The sequence below is a fragment of the Peromyscus leucopus genome, chromosome 7, assembly GCF_004664715.2.
Source record: "Peromyscus leucopus breed LL Stock chromosome 7, UCI_PerLeu_2.1, whole genome shotgun sequence".
In the NCBI taxonomy this organism is placed as follows: domain Eukaryota; kingdom Metazoa; phylum Chordata; class Mammalia; order Rodentia; family Cricetidae; genus Peromyscus; species Peromyscus leucopus.
The window spans coordinates 19567944-19587258 of NC_051069.1; the positions used below are offsets into that span (position 1 = coordinate 19567944).

The 19315-nt window shown below is 45.1% G+C and overlaps 1 protein-coding gene across 4 annotated transcripts in view; it reads right to left on the bottom strand.

Moving 5' to 3' along the window:
• Positions 1-475: 475 nt before the first annotated feature.
• Positions 476-19315, bottom strand: part of Exph5 (exophilin 5) — a 71450-nt gene continuing 52610 nt past the window's right edge. For all 4 annotated transcript variants that reach the window (XM_028864956.2, XM_028864957.2, XM_028864958.2 and 1 more), the window contains 3 exons: positions 17858-17906; positions 9342-9477; positions 476-5960 (listed from right to left, as the gene is read on the bottom strand). In XM_028864956.2, the coding sequence (XP_028720789.1) occupies positions 667-5960; positions 9342-9477; positions 17858-17906 (5479 nt within the window). In that variant the 3' untranslated portion in view covers positions 476-666. The remainder of the gene's footprint in view (positions 5961-9341; positions 9478-17857; positions 17907-19315) is intronic.

Sequence of the window (19315 nt, forward strand, 5' to 3'; positions counted from 1 at the left end):
TTTCCCTGCATTATATTTAATAGCTTGAATTCGGGCTGTGGACAGAGAGAGGCAATACAGTTTTGCAACTGTGCTGGATAATTAACAAGTAACAAGTTTTAACATGTGCCCAAACTATGAAGTGTAAGACATGGAAAAAAGCAATGAGGGAAATAGAGCCAGCACTGGAACGCGGCTGAGAGAGAGGGTTGGGGGAAGAGGTAAGAAGGCCAAGTTCAAACACACCAGGAGAAAATATCAGGAAAAAAACAAACAAAACCTGCCGGGCAGTGGTGGCACACGCCTTTAATCCCAGCACTCGGGAGGCAGAGGCAGGCGGATCTTTGTGAGTTCGAGGCCAGCCTGGTCTACAGAGCGAGATCCAGGAAAGGCGCAAAGCTACACAGAGAAACCCTGTCTCAAAAAAACAAAACAAAACAAAACAAAAAAACCCAAACAACAACAACAACAACAAAAAATAGACAAAACAAAACCCTTCAAAACCAGCAATCATTGTTCTTAGAATTCAGAAGAAAAAACCATACATACATACAGAAAAGAATGAGTTGTTTTGGTGTAGACACTTCCCAAACAAGATCTTCTTTTGCCTGTCTATAAATTTAGACTCAGTTCAACAATGTTTTGGTAAAAAGCAAAGAGTATAATATCATACAGCTTCTTTCAGTCTCATAGTTCCGACTCTTTATCATTTTCATCCAGGTAGTACTCATCATCCGTGGTTGTGTCTGTGTCCCGGTCTGAGTCCACTGGGTCGTCCTCGTAGATATTAAGTGGTTCACTTGGAAATAAGCCATCTTCTGGCGACCGACCACCAGGATTCACCAGCTCTGACTGAGACGGGTTGGAAGCATTAAGGACATCATCCTTGAGGAAGCCAGGGTTCTTGAGGAAACTTGGCTTCCATAATCTTCCTTGTGTGAGTGACCGCTTGACATTCTCCAAGAAAGCCAACTGCTGCTCTTTCCCAAAAATTCCATAGTCAATAGGCCTGGAAATGGATGAGGTGGACTTGGGACCCAATCTAGTTCTATTGTTATACAAAGCCCAACTTTCACTCTCATCGGAGGCAGGAAGCTCAGAAAAAGACTTGAACCTTCGGCTGTAAGCTCTGTTGTGGGAAGAGTCATCATCAAGGGACAGTTGACTGAGAGCAGAGTCAATGGAAGTGTTTTCAGAGAAGTGGCGCCCCCTGGCTTTGGGAGGATGGCTTGTGCACAGCCGGTCACCATGCACACTGAAGTTTTTTAAACTCTTGGACCTGTAGAGGTGAGGCTCAGGTTCTGACTCTGGAGATGGGGCACTCCAGTGGCGCAGCTGACCGTGGGATGGGTTTACTGTAGATTTCTGCACAGATTCCGGGGGGAAGGGGGGACTCAACCTCTGCTGATGGTTAGCGCTTTTTTCTACGGGGCTGGTAAGTGTGAGCCGAGATGGGGCTCCTGACTCTCCCAGATCCTCACTCTTTGATGGTGTTCCTAAGACAGTGTTAGACTCATTCTGATGTGGTTGTGAAATGTTAACAGACCTCTGACTGTAGGACTGACAAGGAGGCTCTGGGTTGGCTACTGCAGTGGCTTGGAGAGGAGTTTCAGATTTGTCCACATTCATCAGGCTGCTTTCATCTGTGGGCTCCGTGGATTTTACAGTAGGTTCAGGGGACAGTGGGCTGTCCTCTGACCTGCAAAGAGATAACCCCCTAAAGCCAGATTTGCTTTCACTTTGGGAGAAGAGAGTGGCGATGTGTCTCCTGGGACTTAAATCCTTAGCTGGGATTTTTCTGCTCGCTTTAGACATGGCTGCCAGTCTGTGTTTACCGGAGTATCTGTTTTCTTTTGCTTCTAGCTCGCCTGTGTTGGTTTTATTCTCATTATTTCCTCCAGGAAGTAGAGTTTGATCCCATGCCAACTTCTGTGTTTCATCTTTAACCTTCCTCATCTCCGCTGTATTTGTCTCCTGACTGCCTGCCTGCCTGGGTTCTGACCGCAGATCTGCTCTTCCTGACTGAGTATCTTCAGCAAGCTGCGGCTTATGCAATGCTGGGGTTACAGCAAAGGCTGGTTCTGAGTCAGAGAGCGTTTTATCAGCCAGGTTTGGGCAGTCTGATCCAGTTGTCCCACGGGCTTCCCGAGGCTGTGACACACTTGAACTGTCATCTACAACTACAGCCGTGTGATCTCTCCAAGGATACCGTCCATTGCCTGTTGATACAGTGGCTGTCCCACCTGCACATGCTCCAGAATTTCTTCTGCTTTGGGAATTTTCCACATTACCTTCTGAGTGGCCTGGGAGACCAGGGGGCCCACCAGCTCCTCCTTTAGAAGGCTGCTGATGATTTTCAGTGTTTTCTGCTCCAACACTTTTTTCCTGAGGCAGTGATGGGCTCTGCAGAATTTGTCTTGGCAATTTCCCCCCTCTCTTTTTTCTCCTTAGCGAATCATCCGCGTTTGTTTTAGCTAAGCTACCTGGGGAAAGCTCTTTGGTCTTAGGGTCTCCCTTTTGAAGAGAAACATCTGGCCCCACAGAAGCCATTTCCTCCAAGGTAGATTCGGAAGCCGCCTCCTTTGGTAATTGGGAGACAGCCTTATTTTCAGGGCTGTGAGAATGACAGCATGCAGCAGAGTCAACCTGCATCTTCAGGTCTTGTGGTGGAGGTATTCCTGACTGCACTTGGGCAGGACAATCCAACTCATCACTTTCGAAAGCATTAGGAAATGCTTTGGTCTCTCCATGAAAAGCATCTCGAAGTGAATCTGTACCTTGTGCATACTGCTGAAGGAGACTGCAGAATTTCTTGCTGGGTTTCCTTGGTAGAGTATAATATATTGAAACCACCTCAAGACATTTCACATTCTCTTCGTCACCAGAAACAGAGAACATGCTAGTTGTCTTAAACTTATGTAGTGCCTTCCCACTCTCTTTTCCAGATGTGTCTGCACGCAGAGGCTTGGGGCTTTTGTTTGAAAGGGTGGACGAGCTCTTTCCGGGGGCTGGCATCTCATCAAGCTTTCCAGTGGGTTCATGAGCAAGTTCCTTTTGGTTGTGTCTTTCGGTGAAAGTACTCTCTCTAAATGATGAGTTATCTTCCAGAGAACTGAAGATTCTTCCCCAAGGCCTGGGCATTACAGCGGAAGCATCCATGTCCAGGACTGGTGACTTTTCTCTTTCATCACTTCCAGCCAAGGTACACGGCTCCCCGGAAGGACAGGATATCGCCCTCTTGATGAGGAAAGGGAGCGGCCCTTTTCTAACAGAAGCGGACCTAATGGCTCTCATATCTGTCATCTTCTTGGTGGCTTCAGGCATCCCCGTGATCGAATTTGAAGCATCACTCATTGACTTAGGAGAACTGGGTTTATCAGATGTGCTCTTCCCAGTCAGAGCATCCAGTTTATTTTTTATTTGGAAAGGAAGTGGCCCATTCCTTACCGAAGCAGCCATTCTCTTATTCTCTTGCTGTCTGCCGTGTATGAGAAAGCTGGCCGGCTTTCTTGGCAAGGTGCAATAGACTGTGCTGAGCTCAGGGGCTTTGACGCTACTTTGGTCCTCCGGGAGGCTGCTGCCGTCACTTGTGGGTGCCGCTCTAGTCTCCATCTTGGTTAGCTTCTCAATACAGGACACGTGGCGTCTGACTCTTCCCTTCCCCCTCTCGTTTCTGAAGGGAGAGTACGGATGGCAGTGGACAGCATCATGCAGAAGTTCAGGACCGTCACGACTCTCTTGGTTATCTGTGGAACTTACGGCCAGCTGGATATTTTGGTTCCTTGTAGCCTTGTCTTTTTCTTCTCTTCCTTCTTGAGATGGATCTTGGTCTGAAAGCCTCCTGGAGAACATGGTAGTAGAAGGTATCAAAAGAGCATCAAGGAAAGAATCACTCAGCGGTAAGGAATCTTGGGGCACACCTGATGGCACATCTCCAGAGTCCTGTGAGACACTGTGCCTGGTGGCCAGCTTGCTGCCGTTGGTAGAATGGGTGGAAGGACATTGTTGTCGCTCGAGGTCTGAAATAGCAGCCTCCCCTGGAGACCCTGCTTTTGGGGTAGCAGTGGGTTCAAAGCACCAGTGGTTATTTTTAATGATGCTTGAACCCTCTTCATTACTTCCTGTTTTCTGGTGACAACCTTGACTTGGGCTGGGAAGAGATGGCAGCGTTCCAGGTTCTCCGATGAAAGGTAGGGAGGCTGCGGAGTCATCTTTCCTGCTCCCAGGAAAACCTTTAATTTCCTTCAGTTGGTTAGCTTTATCTCTTTGTGGTGTCAGTGTTTGGGAAGTGTCTTTCCTGGAAAAGACCCTGGGTGACCTTCTGGCACTTACTGTGGCAGATTCATTAAAGCCAAACCTGTCATTTTGGGTTGACTGTTGGGAGTGGGCCTTTTGAAAATCAGGTAAATCATTAGCGATCACTGTCTGTGAAACAGGTTGGGGTAACCCACTTGCCTTGTTTTTCTGGCCCACCTTGTTTAGCTGTTCATTTCCTGAAATAGATTCATTCATGTCTTTCTCACTGTTCATTTCTGTGACTGGGGTGTTGGGCTGGGTTTCAATAAGAGACAGTGATTCAGTGGGATGGCTACCAGCCACAGTAACTTCTGTACAGTTTCTTATTGGAAGAGAAGCTGGTTTATTAGGGATTATTTTCTCCAAAGTAACTGTGGAGTTCTGGAAGCTGGGACTCTGAGAATCCCTTCTGTCATCAGGAATCAGGGGGAAGGAAGTTCTGAATGAGGATACTAGAGTTTGAGCCTTGCCACACAGACGAGGCTCCTCATCTACAGCTGTGTCTACAGGACAGTGGCCCTGCTGGTAGTTCAACCCAGAAGATTGGATGTGGAAGCTTGAACTAGTCATGGAAAAACCATCTGGTGTGACAAAATGGGGTGGAAATTCGTTCTCATTGACATGTGATGTGTCCATGCTCTCCAGTGGGGATGTTTGAAGATCAGCTCGCCAGCAATGTGGATCCTCTTGACCTCTGAAAACATATGTTCCACAGTCCAGAGAATGTGGCCTCCAGTGTTGAGAAGGGACACCATGGTTATAAACAGATGGTACCCTATTTGCTTCAACAGAAATCATTTCAAAGTCCCTGTCAGAAGGCAATGGCTTCCTGCTCTGGTGTAAGTCAGACCAGAAAGAATGCTCTTTCTGTTGGCTCCAAAAGGAATTCTGTCCAAATCTCTGTTCTCTGCTCTGTCTGAAGGTACTGCTAAAGAAAGACCTTGCAAATGGGTTATTCTGATAGTAGAATGGCATATTCTCTGAGTTCTCCAGTGTGTCAGGACTCATTGCATTGTCCATGGGGGCATTTAAAGGGATGCTTTGGTAAGCACTCTGTGAATGGTACAACTCATACCTCCTACTCTCCTGAAAACACTTAGGAGCCACATACTGATCAGCAGGGTCAATGTCCATTGGTGATGGTGCCCCCAGTGATTCTTCCCGATTCTGCCTATGTCTAGAAGAATCTGACCTATTCCACATGATGGATGATAAAGGAGTTCTTTTGGGGCTTTGCTGGTGCCTTACTGGTGTAAAACTATTCTTGTTTTGAGTAGCGGCTGGAAAGTGTAAACTCCTTGCAGTAAAACGCCCTGTGGCTGGTGAGGCTGATCGCTGCCGGCCGTCGAAGCACAAGGATGTGCTGCCAAACGTATTCTTTTGCATGGAGTCCTCTTTTAAGGCTCTGGGCTCCCTGGTCCTGTACATATCGTAAATTGTCTTTGTCCTGGGAGAAAAGGTTTTAAAGCCTTCTCTAGGAGTTCCTGGTCTCAGGATGTCATAGATGGACATGTTGGAAGTTTCACTGTGGTAGTTTTGGTGCCTTCCTGTGGTATGACCATGCCCATTCCTACTCGAGTGAGAATGTTGGAACGGTGTTCTTGATCCGTAGTTGAATGGCACTCTGGTGTTTACCGAGCCTGAAGATTGTTCCTGAGCCAGCTTGCTGTCCAAATCATCTAAAACTAAAGGAGAAGTGAATTAATTTTTGTATATGCTTTTGTACTTTTATAACAATTAGAGTCATTGAAGCACCCCTTGTGAGAATCATATTTTGTTATTATAAATACAACATTAATCTGGTTTTTTTTTTCCTTTTTGGTTTTTCATGACAGGGTTTCTCAGTTTAGCCCTGGATGTCCTGGAACTCACTGCACAGATCAGACTGGCCTTGAACTCAGATCCATCTGCCTCTGCCTCTTGAGTGCTGGGATTAAAGGTGTGTACTCCCACAACCACCACCTAGCTAATATAACATTTTTAATCTTGATTATGTTTTAATGATAATCTGACTTTTACAAGAGTGTAATGCAGTTCTCTTTCTTTTCATATAGCTTTAAGGATATAAAATTCTATTTTGGGGCCGAGGAGCTAACTCAGTCAGTAAAACGCTTGCTGTACACCCTGAGACCTGGATTCAATGCCCAGAACTCACGTAAAGAAGCCAGCCTAGTGGCATGGACTTGTAATCCCAGTAGTGCTGGGGTGGGGGCAGAGACAGGGGTCCTTGAAGCTCGCTGACCAGCCAGCCTAACCCAATTGGCAAACTCCAGGTCCCCGGAAGACCTCGTCTCAAACAAGATGGGGAGTGGAGCGCTGGCTCCATCAGTAGAGTGGTTGCCCCACGAGCGTGGAGACGTGAGTCTAGATCCCACAGCAAGATGGGAGGGCGAGAATAGGTCAAAAATCCTGAGGACCAGCCACCGTGGAATATGCTACGCAATGACAGAAACAGCAAGAGAGACCCTGCTTTAAAAAGGTGGACGGGGAGAACGGGCTCCCGAGAGTTGCCCTTTGACCTCTTGATGCGCACAACGGCACAGGCGCTTCTGCACTCATGCACACATATGCACAGGGTGTACATAAAGTAATTGTCTAGAAGGCAGAGAGCTGGACAGGCAGCTTGTGGGTAAAGTGCTTACCCAGTACGCATGGAACCTGCATCCCTCGATGGCATGTTAAAAGCCTGGCACAGCTCGCCTGCAATCTATCACCTGGGAGGCAGAGACAGGGCCGACCTGGTTGGCTAGACCAGATGAAATCAGAGAGTTCCAGATTCAGTGAAATATACTACCTTAGTAAATAACATGGAGACTGAACAAGGAAGATATCCAGTGCCAGTTTGGGCTTCTCCATACATGTGCACACATGTGCAAACTCATGTGCACTCACACACATGCAAATATGCACACACACCACTCATACATTCATACGTGAATTAAAAAAAGGGTAGAAAGCCACTTAGGAAGACAGTGTTGATCTCTGGCTACCACACACCTACATGTCCACCTGCACACACGTGAACACATATACACAAAACGAGGTGGATAGCTCCCGAGGAACCACACACAAAGTTGACCTCTGGCCTCCACATGCAACACACACACACACACACACACACACACACACACACACACACACCCCTGCATACACACAAACCTTCATATACATGCATGCACACACACAAAGTTGTATCTGTCCTAACAAATTTTAACCAGTGTCTCTCTGTGTATCTGGTGTGTTTACCCTTTGTGCATCATGGTTGAGTAACAGAAGAGAATAATGTAGATTGCAATATGGACTTGCTGTTGAATTACTAGGCAAGCTGGGGATTATCAGTCTTGTTTCTTTCTTTCTTTTATATCGCTAGGTTGCTGTAATAGTTTAATCTTTAGTCATATCATGAGACTGAATTAATAAAAATAGGCCTATAAACAGGATGTGATTTCTCAGCTGTCCTGTTAAGAAAACAGCATTACAGGCAAAGGTTCATTACCACCTAATGTACAAATACTAAGTTGGATAAATTTGGACAACGTGTGGGATTTAAAGTTCTACACAATATCATTAGATGATATGTCAATTGTAGATTGCTTTTCCTGGAAATTGCTGTAAGACAGCACTTCCTGTGTGAGGCACACAACACTAATTAATAAATACTCATGGAACCTTTCAGGGATGGCATTTTTACTCTTCTTGTTTTATAAATGAGGATGCTGAGGCACAAGGAAATCAAGTAAAGGCTCAGGTCACTTAGTGTAGCGATTTGGACCCAGACTCTGTCTCCTGAGTCTTCATACACAAAGGCTTGAGCCACACTTCACAAGGAGGCGGAGCTGCGTTGTCAATCAAACGATGCTGACTTTTATCTTAGGTCAAGGTCCCTGAGAGGGTGGTGTCCAAGCCAGGGCCCAGCGACCTCCTTATAATGTGAAGGACAGAGGCCGAGCCCAGACCCAGTGCCCATTACTGGATTGCTTTAGTCTGCAACTTTAGACAAGCTCCCATGCATCATCCAGGTTACTGCTGGCATCGCTTGGGATTGTATTTAATCATAGTAAACATTTCCCTCCATTAAATTGTTAGAATTTTAATATAACTGCACACTCTCCTTAAGGTTTTTAGATTTTTCTAAGACTTGCCTTATAATAGACATTATTATCATATATATTTTATGATGACTACAAATCAGTTATGCACTTATTGATGAAATATTAATAAAAATCATATCTGACACAGAAATAAGTATTTTCCAAAGTGCTGTGGCTCCGTGTCTACATAAATCTTTCCTCTGAAATGATGTAAATGATGTAAATGATTCAAAGTTGTTCAGAATTTCCCATTAACTGTTTTTCTCACTTACTCCATAGGCTGGAAAGTTAGTGCCCTGCCTCCTACCATTATTCAGAGACCCATGCAAGGAGCAATCCTCTTCAAACAAAAGCTTCATTTGGAACAGATTTTCCCCCTGGTCCCTGCCCATCTTGCCCCAGGGTGTCCCTAGATAGAGAGCCTCGCTAGTCTCTGCCATGGCAGGAAGAGGGAGCTAGCTACAAACTGAATATGCTTCCTCACTGCAAAGCTGCTGAGTGCCCGTGGACTTAACTTTTCTAATGGCCAATCTTATTGTGATACAGAATAACCCAGGTAAGGTGGACCATGGTATCAATAGTAAGATTCATGTGCACTGTGTACTCCTGGAATCCAGGTCAGCGCAGGTGAATTGTTTAACGATTACTGGATTTTATCACAGTGGTCTATGCCCTAATCAGGAACAATAAAAGACTCTTAAGAGCAAGCTTTATAGATGTATTTCTTTTTGACCTGAGGTAAAACATTAAACATTATTATCAGCCTGTATGTCTGTCAGTCTTTGATCTCAGAATATTTGCTTGGATTATATTTAACCACAAGGTTCTTCAAGATTCGGGTTCACAGGCTAGGATGGAATCCTCTTCAGAAAGCAAGTTCAGACCTTGATTTTTTTAGAGCATTTTAGTACAAACTGTGAGTATTGGCCTCTGTGGTTCCTGCGATTCCCAGGGAGATCTGATGCGTGAACTTACCTTGGAAGAACTCACTTTCCAGTGGGGAAGAATCCCAGGGCGGAGGCACGCCACTCTCCTCCCTCATGATGGCTGGCTTAGGGACAAACACACTGGCGACGGGTTGATTCCCAACGGGTGAATTGTATATTTTTGCCTGTCAATTTTAAAGGAAAAAAGATAAGATTTTACATCTTCTCTAGCTAAAACACTTGTATGTTCCCCTAAAAATGTCCATGTTCTAGTCTAAGAGCTACTGATCAATTTTCCGAACATTTATGTCTCAATTTAGTGTTTTCTTGTTTTTGCCATTTATAAAGGATCAGGAACTCCCCTACACATACCCTTGTCTGCATGCTTTCCTAGATATATATTCACACATACATTATCCTACACATGCACTCACATGTACACTCACCTACACACACACTCATATACATGTTTCCTTATGTATATCCTCATATGTACACTCCTCTATACATACCCTTCTAGGCATGGTCCCTGTGGAAACCCACAGAGGCTATCTAGTGAGACCTTACTCAGGCAGGGTCAGAGAATCTGAGCTTGCTTTTACCCATCAGGGGTGCATAATGAGATGATTTGGCCAGAGATGTGTTTACCAGGTGTTTGGAAGGGTCTACACTTGGCTGTATGGTGTGCTTTGATCTTGCAAGAAGGAGGTCTTTTGCCTCTCTCCTTGGTATATTATAAAGCCCTTTTGAATAAACCTAGGCATGACTGGGTGTTGACTCAGCGCCCTCCCAAAGTTATCCTGTGTCTCTGTTTTTCTTATAGTCTCTATCTTTCTACCTAATATTTCCTTATTCTTCTCTCCTCCACCCAAAAACCCTTCATAAGGTGGGAGCAGGTCAGAGCTGGACTCCCACAGACTCCCACAGGTCTCCTACACATATCATCATATGCATAATCCCCTACACATACCCTTATATGTGTATTCCCTACACATATTCATATGTATACTCCCCTATATATAAATTCACATACACTATCCTACACACACATTCATATATACACTCCTTGCACATACATTTATATGTGCAATTTCCTATACATAATTCAATATATGTTGATTCTTTTAGTAACAATGTTAAGGCAGACTCTAATACAATTAAGCAGGCCTCATGGGAGGAGGGTGATTCCTGGCAATCAGGAAATTAACCTTTCTCAAGTTGGGAGTATTATCTCCATGGTGCTAATGACTGAGACTTTGGATTTCCTAACTGCATTTTCTATAACAAGCATCTTAGCCGCTGTCCAGGAGGACCTTGAGTTTTGTGAACTCAAAGGGCTTTGGGAAAGACAGTGCTTCTATCCAGAGGTTATTCCGAATGACGGAACAGAGAGGAGACAGAGAAAGTGACTGAATACAGGTGACATGAAAACAGAAGGGAGGGAAGGCACAGGAGGGAAGAGGACAGGGAAGGGGGAAATGGGAGCAGGGGACAAGGGGCAAGACAGATAAAGTGTGAAAATGCCGGAACAGAACTCATCACATTCATGGTAATTTTCAAAAAGAATCAAATGATATTTTAAGAGGAAGAAAAGAAGAATGGGGAACCCCCTGCCCCCACCCCAGCTCTGAGCATATTTGGTAGTTCTGAAGCGAAGGGGTTGAAAGGTAACATCTTACATATCTTTTTAAACTACTGCTACTTTTAAAGGACTTAGGAGACAGATACAAAGCTAAAGTTGTATTCCTTAAAACAAACAAACAACTAGCAAGTGTTTATGTTGACATCAAATTCAATTACTGTCCTACTTACAAGCTTGGTTTGTCCTTACGACATTGGGACAGTTATCCATGCTACACCTTCACTGTCCTATGGGAGAACCCCACCTGCAGTTCCTTCATCCAAATGGCTCTGTCAGGCCAGTTCCCTACCTCAGTCATCCTGCCCGGTGGGATCCCTGAGAGGACTGGCAGCTGTGGTCCTTTCCTGTCTCTTTATTTCCAGCTTACTCTGCTACCCAGTCCTTGCCTTTTGAGTCACTCTGCTCCCTAGTGTCCGCTTCACTTTACCTAACATCTCATCTTGTCTATAAAGCTGAAGCCCAAAGGCCTAACCCTGCCGAGGCCCTGATTTTTAAATTCCTTCACCACAGGCTGAAAGGCCAGGTCCTCTTCTGCCCTCACACCCCTTTGGTTCCCCCAGAAACCTGCTCAGATCTCACTGACTTGTGTTTGTAGCTCTATGGACATAAGGAATACTCACAGAGGGGGCTTATTAACAAAGAAACAATACTTCCATGATAATCTATTCCTTATTGCATATAACCTATCACACAAATATAAAAATCTAAAGTAAACAAAAAGAATAAAACTTTGACTATAGATACCCATTAGAGATAAGAGAGCTGAAAGTTAATCCCTTGAAAAACTGGTTAAAGTTAATTCTTTTATCCCTAGAGTATGAAGAAGCTTCTCTTTTGTACTCTTCTTCCATGGCTCTTCAATTTTCTGGTTTTGTTTCGTTGTTTTGAGACAGGGTCTCACTTTGTAGGTTGACTTGGAACTCACTAGGTAGTCCACCAGGCTGGCCTCAACTTCACAGCAATTTTCCTGCCTCAGTCTCTCAAGTGACTAGAAGTGTGCACCACAACACTGGCTCAGTTCTCCATTTTAATAACAACTTGTTATAGATGCTGTAAGTCCATGATGCCCAAATCCATAGTTTTGATACTTGGTATTGTTAGGATCCTGCCCCCACTCCTGCACGTGTGTGGCTTGGGGTCTTGCATCTTACATCATCATCAGGCGCTAGCAACTATGTACCCACCCTAAAAAGCCGGACGCGGACCGGCACCCTCTCTCTCTGCTCTCTCTCTGTTCCCTTTCTCTCCAGGCCTGGATCTCCTAGCTCCTATCCCCTACTTCTTACTAATAAAGCTCTTTGTAACTCTGGTAGTCATGGCTGTGGCCCGTGACTTTTCCGCTGGTAACCATTGCCGCCACCAGTGCCGTTTATCATAACCATCAGATATAGAATGGGCTTACTGGATAAAAGTCACCAAGCATCATTTTCTCTTAACCATCAAACACCCAAACAAATTTTGGATTTCCTCTCTGCAGACCAGAGTGCATGCCTGTGACCTCCTGGGTGATGATTTTGCATAGCAAATATTTACAGTGAAATGGAAATATGTGTACTGGGGGCTCAAGTGAGAGATGAGCCTCTGTAGGGTGGAAGGTCCCTCTATCTAGGGACCAGGTTCTTCTCATTAAGACCAACCCTACACACTCAACATACCCACGCTACTTCTGGCAGAGAGATGTGAATTGAATGACTGAGAAAAACACCAAGATTTTACTAATGTGCGGCTTTAACTCTGAAGTTGATCGATGGTTGGTACCAGGCATAAAGAGGACCAAATGTCATCTTTGCTCTACAGACCCTTTTTATTTAAGTGATGTGTGAGAGATTATCTGTAGTTGTTTTCTTACCAGAAATAAGTGGATGCTGATTACCAAAGGCATTATTTTATTTTATTTTATTTTTTTAAATTTTATTTTATTTTACAATACCATTCAGTTCTACATATCAGCCACGGGTTCCCCTATTCTCCCCCTCCCACCCCCTCCCCTTACTCCCAGCCCACCCCCCATTCCCACCTCCTCCAGGGCAAATCCTCCCCCCGAGGACTGCGATCAACCTGGTAGACTCAGTCCAGGCAGGTCCAGTCCCCTCCTCCCAGACTGAGCCAAGCGTCCCTGCAGAAGCTCCAGGTTTCAAACAGTCAACTCATGCAATGAGCACAGGACCTGGTCCCACTGCCTAGATGCCTCCCAAACAGATCAAGCCAATCGACTGTCACACCTATTCAGAGGGCCTGATCCAGCTGGGGGCCCCTCAGCCTTTGGTTCATAGTTCATGTGTTTCCATTCACCAAAGGCATTATTTTAAAGACTTCGAGTGGGATATTTCTCAGTATTTTAATAATCCCATGAAGTCGGTACAAATATTGTCTCTGCCTTCAGGAAACTGAAGTTTCCAGAGTCCATGCCATTTGCTTAGGTCCCACTGGAGCAGGGTGAGGATTCATTCCCAGGCTGGTGGATTTTAGAATTCTACCGAATCTCATTACTCCTGGTAGACTCCCACAGTTTTGGTCTATCGGTATGCTCTATCCAGGTAAAAGGGATTTTCTTCAGCTAAACACAGACCCCACAGTCCCTTGTGACCCAGATCAGACACTGATCCTCAGTTGGGGCTCAGTCTTGCCCTCTTTGATGCAGACTCACCACAGAATGAGAAGTTTATTTCCCCTTCTTGGCTAAGAGGATGGAGTTTGAACACCTCTTTACAGCAAAATCATGGCAAGGCACGTTCCCAACTTTTGATGTCAGCCTTTCTTTCCCTCTATCCAGATTTCCTGGGCTCCAAGCTTTGACACACACAGTGTCCCAAATATCACAGACTTCTAGACCTTTGTCCTTGTATCCTTGATTTTTGCTCTTTCTCAGCCCTTTCTCTTAGAAATGGCTACTCATCCTCCAAAGTCCAGGCATTATTTTCTCCACAGGAGCCTGTTTTCAACTCTCCCAAGCAGAATTCATTCTCACCAGAATTTTTACACCATTCTGGAATTTCACATTTCAGCATCATGTTCAGAGTTTGCTTTCTTTTCATTTCTCACTCTGACACTAGCTTTCTTTCTTTCCTCCCGACCAAAATTCCACTCTCCTAACCAAGGATTCAAAGACAGATGAGTCAGGTTCTGGAGGTGGCCAGCTTCCAAAGGTAGCAAGAATGCAGTGCATCCTCATTTGTATCATGAACACAAACGAAACACGTAGTTGGCAAGGGGTGATTACTGTCAATTTCAAGATGCTCCCCTCTACAACCCCAGTAATAATTTCTCCTTCTGGACTTCTCTAAAATACTTTTAAAAATTTGTGTGTGGAAGTGGTGGCGTGGTGTGTGCATGTATGTGCATGTGTGTGTGCAGGTGCATGCACTCATGTGGGCACCTACCAAAGTCAGGAGGATGTGGTGTCTTCCTCTATCAAATTCCACGTCACTCTCCCTGTCTCTCACTGACTCTGAAGCTCACCATTTGACTGGACTGGCTGGCTAATGCGCTCTATGATCCACTTGTTTCCACCTCCCAATGCTGGGGTCACAGGCATATAACCTGGCTCTTACGTAGGAGCTGAGGATTTGAACTCGGGTCCTATGCTTACACAAGTGTTCTTCCCCACAGGGCCACCTCCCCAGGCCCTCTAATACATCTTTTTTTCTACTCATCTGCTACCAACATTCTTATTTTTTAACACAATTACTCACTCATTTAAAAAAAATAATTACAGGGCTGGAGAGATGGCTTAGCAGTTAAGAGCACTGACTGCTCTTCCAGAGGACCTGGGTTCAATTTCCAGCACCCATATGGTTGCTAAAAACTGTCTGGAACTCCAGTTCCAAGGGCTCCAAGGTCTTCTTCTGACCTCTGTGGGCACTGCATGCGTGGGGGGTCCAGACACACATGCAGGGAAAACACTCATACATAAAATAAAAATAAATAAATCTTTAAAACTGTTCATTTATTTGAGGGTGTGTGTACCGTGGCATGTACACGGAGGTCAGAGGACAACTTGTAGGGATCAGGTCTCTCAGTCCACCATGTGGGGTCCCCTAAGCCATCCGGCCAGCCCTCAGTTACTTTTCAATACTGTACTTCTTGTATCTCTTCTCCTTGGATCCTTCTAACAGCTATGCGATCTAGTTAAGGATCACCCCCATTTGGGGGATAAAGCAATCAAATTTCAGCTAAGTGTCTTACTGACATCACAGGAATGACTTATGGTAGTGGTGGCTCTTCACCCTCATCTAACCTGAGCCCAAACCCCGATCTGTAACCCTTGCTAATGCACATATCTGCATGTCAATCCGACTGAAAGGAGGAACCTCGCCTGAAACACACCCTCCCCTCCCGTGTGGAGTGACACTTTGCACGTAGTTATGAACGGACTTCTGACATGCCCAGATAGAAAACCACACAGGGGAGGTTACTAGTAAAAATTACAACAGGATTGAGCTATTGAAAACATTTTCCACTCAGGAGGCAGAGGCAGACTGGTTTACAGAGTGAGTTCCAGGACAGCCTGAGTGACACAGAGAAACCCTGTCTTGGGTGGTGGGGGAGGAGGAAAAATTTTCTCTACTAGGACCCAGAGAAGCATGTTGAAGGGAGGACAGCATAGTGGTTACACATAAGTGCCACACAATCGTTGCCTGGCTTTGCCCAGGAATGTCTATATACATCAGTGGTTCTCAACCTGTGGATCTCAACCCCTTTGGGAGTCTAATGACCCTTTCTCAGGGGTCACATATCAGATGTCCTGCATATCAGATGTTTACATTACAATTCATAACAGTAGCAAAGTTACAGTTGTAAAGTAGCAACAAAAATGATTTTATGGTTGGGGCAGGTCACAGGAGGAACTGTATTAAAGGGTCGCAGCATCAGGAAGGTTCAGAACCACTGGTGTACATTTGCTCTGGGCAAATGACTTAACCTTCTTGTGCCTTAGTGACTTTGTTGGTAAAATGAAACTTAGAACAGTAACAAAGCGATACTTTCTCTGCTGAGAACATTGGCTGGTTGAACAGCTGGGAACCACTGAGAATGGGGGGCCAGGTCTTAGGTGAGTCCTCCATACCGACTGTCACCATTCTTGGGTTATAAGGAATTTTCCGGAAAACTCCTGAGAGCGTGTTTAACTTGTGAGCCAGGCAGGTTCCCCAGAGGACATTGTACGATGCTGTCTTTCAGGAAACAGGGAACATAAAAGCCGCTGAGAGAAACGAGTCCTTTTACACGACTTCAATGCCCTCTGCTGATACTGTCTGCAATGTTGACATAACTAGACAAACAAACGCTCCTGTCAGAGGGTAACCTTCAAACATCTGAGAGCTTCCTAGGGTGGCCAAACCTGCAGAGCGGCTGTGGGAGCTGGAACCCACGCCGCCTGATATTATCAAATGCCTTGGTAAAGTCAACAAATTAAAATTTCAAGGTGCTCCTGGATTTGTTCTGTGTCTCCTTTCCAGCAGGGATTACATTTAGCAACATGTTCTAGGCTCGGTGGCTTAAAAATCATGTATTCATTTCTGCTTTCAGGTCCTGGACACATATGCTATCCCAGATAGGGGTACAAATAACATACAGAAAACTGAGGTGCTATCTACTTGGTAAACGCCACAATGGAGATGTGTCCCTCCAGAGACAATGCTGGTGGCAGTAAGCTAAGCTAGAATGTGTTCAGAAAAATTGAGAACAATTAGCTGGCCCAGGTCACATTTTTTTTTTTTTTTAAATAGCTTGAACAGCCTTCAACTTGCTACATATCGGAGGCTGCTGTGAACTTTGGATCCTCCTGCCTCTACCTCCCAAGTGCTGGAATTATAGACATGCATCACCACACAGTGGGTTTGTCTGATGCATGCACATGCAAGTGTGTGTGTGTGTGTGTGTGTGTGTGTGTGTGTGTGTGTGTGTGTGTGTGTTTTGAGATACAGTCTCATATAGCCCAGGCTCAGGCTAGTCTTGAACTTGCTATGTATACAGAGTAGGGAGGCGCTGTTACACATCCCGCAGTATACCAGATAGCGCCCTCACAGAGCAAGGTTCAGCTGAAAATGTCCATGGTGCTGAGTGTGAGAGGAATCTTGGGCTAGCTAGGTGATCTCTAAGTTTCCATCTAGCACCAAGCATCTAGTGTTTCTGAAATGCTTTGTCTCTTTTAAGTTGCGCAAATGTTTAATTAGCAATTGCCCTCTTTTGTGAGAGGAGGGTCATTCAATCACATAGCAAACCTCACACAAGACACCAACATCCCCTCTACCACTCCTGCTCAGCTGCCTATCAAGTGGTGGGAAATTCATCACCTCAGATCTCGGCAAGAATTCCCGTGGCATTGACAGTCAGCTTCCAGGCCGCCACACACAATTCTGGCTTTAGGCAGAAATTCCACTCTTTCCATTTGTCACCAGTGGGAGCTTCACTCCCACTTGCTCACTGGCAGGTCCCTTCCATGCTAACAGCTCATTGAAACAGTTCATTCAAAGTGATAACCAGGGGTCTCAAAGGAAAATATCTGCTGATCCTCAGATTCGAGTTTCAGATCCTAAGAATGCCACGTTAACTCCACCACTTTATATAATACAGACACCCACATTGTTTTTCTAGAAACTCTGCATCTCCTTCACATCCCTAGACTCATAAACATCGGAGGATGCTTAAACATTCCTCCAGGAAAACAGCGCACAGAAACATCTAGGACCATGGTCTTGTCTTCTTAGAAAACAGAACTAGAGGTAGAGCACATGCCACCCCAGTCCACAGCTGAGTTAGGGTGAAGTCTCTGTAGGTAGCGGTTCACTGGGGTCTATCTACAGAGAGAGATCATCAGGGCAGGCCAGCTAGAGGCACAACTGACTTCCAGCTGTGAAGTTTCGGACACAGCTTTTCTAACTTGACTCTAGGATTTGCCTTTGGTTCCCCAGATGGATACTCACCGCGGTTGTATCCCTCACAGACACAGAAGGTCCTACACGGTCATCACACCTGTGGAAAGAATTTGAAATAGTTTCTTTGAAGAGGTTGACTTTCACCAGGAAGAAAAACCAGTAGCACATTTACCGTTATGAACCAATATCAAGAGAGGATACGATGTATTTCTAACAAGCTATAGGAGGACACCTCTTAGTGTCCTTAGTGCATCATTGAGCAAAATTTCAGAAAACCTTTCCTGTGGTTGTTTAGAATTGATGTTCCCGCCTTTGCCACCCAAGTAGACTTGCGTTTGAGCACAGCATAAAGGCATGTAACAAACTGTTTACAGCTGCTCAATGTTTATTACATGTCTGACACTGATTTTACTCAGACACCCCATGGTGTGTGATCATGGCTGTTCCCATTTGTTATAAAATAAAATGCATGGAAGTTGGGAGACACAGGGCCAGAATCAATTCATAAGAACCATTTAAAAAATAAGCCTTACAAAAATTGCTCCCGGGTGATTTTGTTAAAAAAAAAAAACAACGCCCATCTTAACATGACATCATTTTGGAGATAAGCAAGTATGTTTTCAATGCTCCTCTCAATTCAACAATAAAGAGAAAAATGTTACAATTCCTAAGTCCAAAACTGAGGTATGGGCTGGCACATGGCTCAGCAGGCAAAGGCACCTGCCACCAACCCTGCCAACCAGAGTCGGGTCCCCAGGACCCGCATGGTGGAAGGAGAGAACCAGCGCCCACAAACTGTGCTCTGACCTTCGAACACACGTTGTGGTGTGCACATGCCCCCACACATACACAAAATAAAGAGATATAAAAATGAAAAGAGACAGACGTTGAGCTCAGCGATCTATAGTCCTGTGCCTAGGCGTGTTCTTCCCGATCCTGATTCAGGGTTAGTAGACTGTCATGACTCACAGCTCTTTGTGAAAGTAGGCCACCTCCTCCTCCAAGGCAGCAGCAAGGGACTCAAGAGTTACACAAGTTGGGACTGTGGATTTGAACGGTCAGAAGTGGCTGAGCAACAGCTGTCCACCATCTCCTTCCCACTTCATGGTCAGTGAAAGTCGACCATAAAAGCTGGGAGACCAATGGTTTCCTATTTTAAAGATATCCACAGCTGCTTTATAGTTGATCTCAGACTTTGAATAGAAATTGAACTAATGTTGTGGATTTTTTTCATACTATTCTGAAATATTAGTTCTACTAATAGTATCTGCATGTTAAACATAGGTCAGGATTCCTTACCCAGTGTGCTTGGGACCAGAAGTGTTTCAATTTTTCATTCCTTCCCTCCCCCTCCATCTTTCTCTTCCTCTCTTCTTTTCGTTCTTTCATTATTTTTTAAGTACTGGGATCCACCGTAGGGTCTCACACATGTTGGACAAGTGCTTGACCACTGAGCTCTCCCTCCCTCCCTCCCTCCCTCCCTCCCTCCCTCCCTCCCTCCCTCCC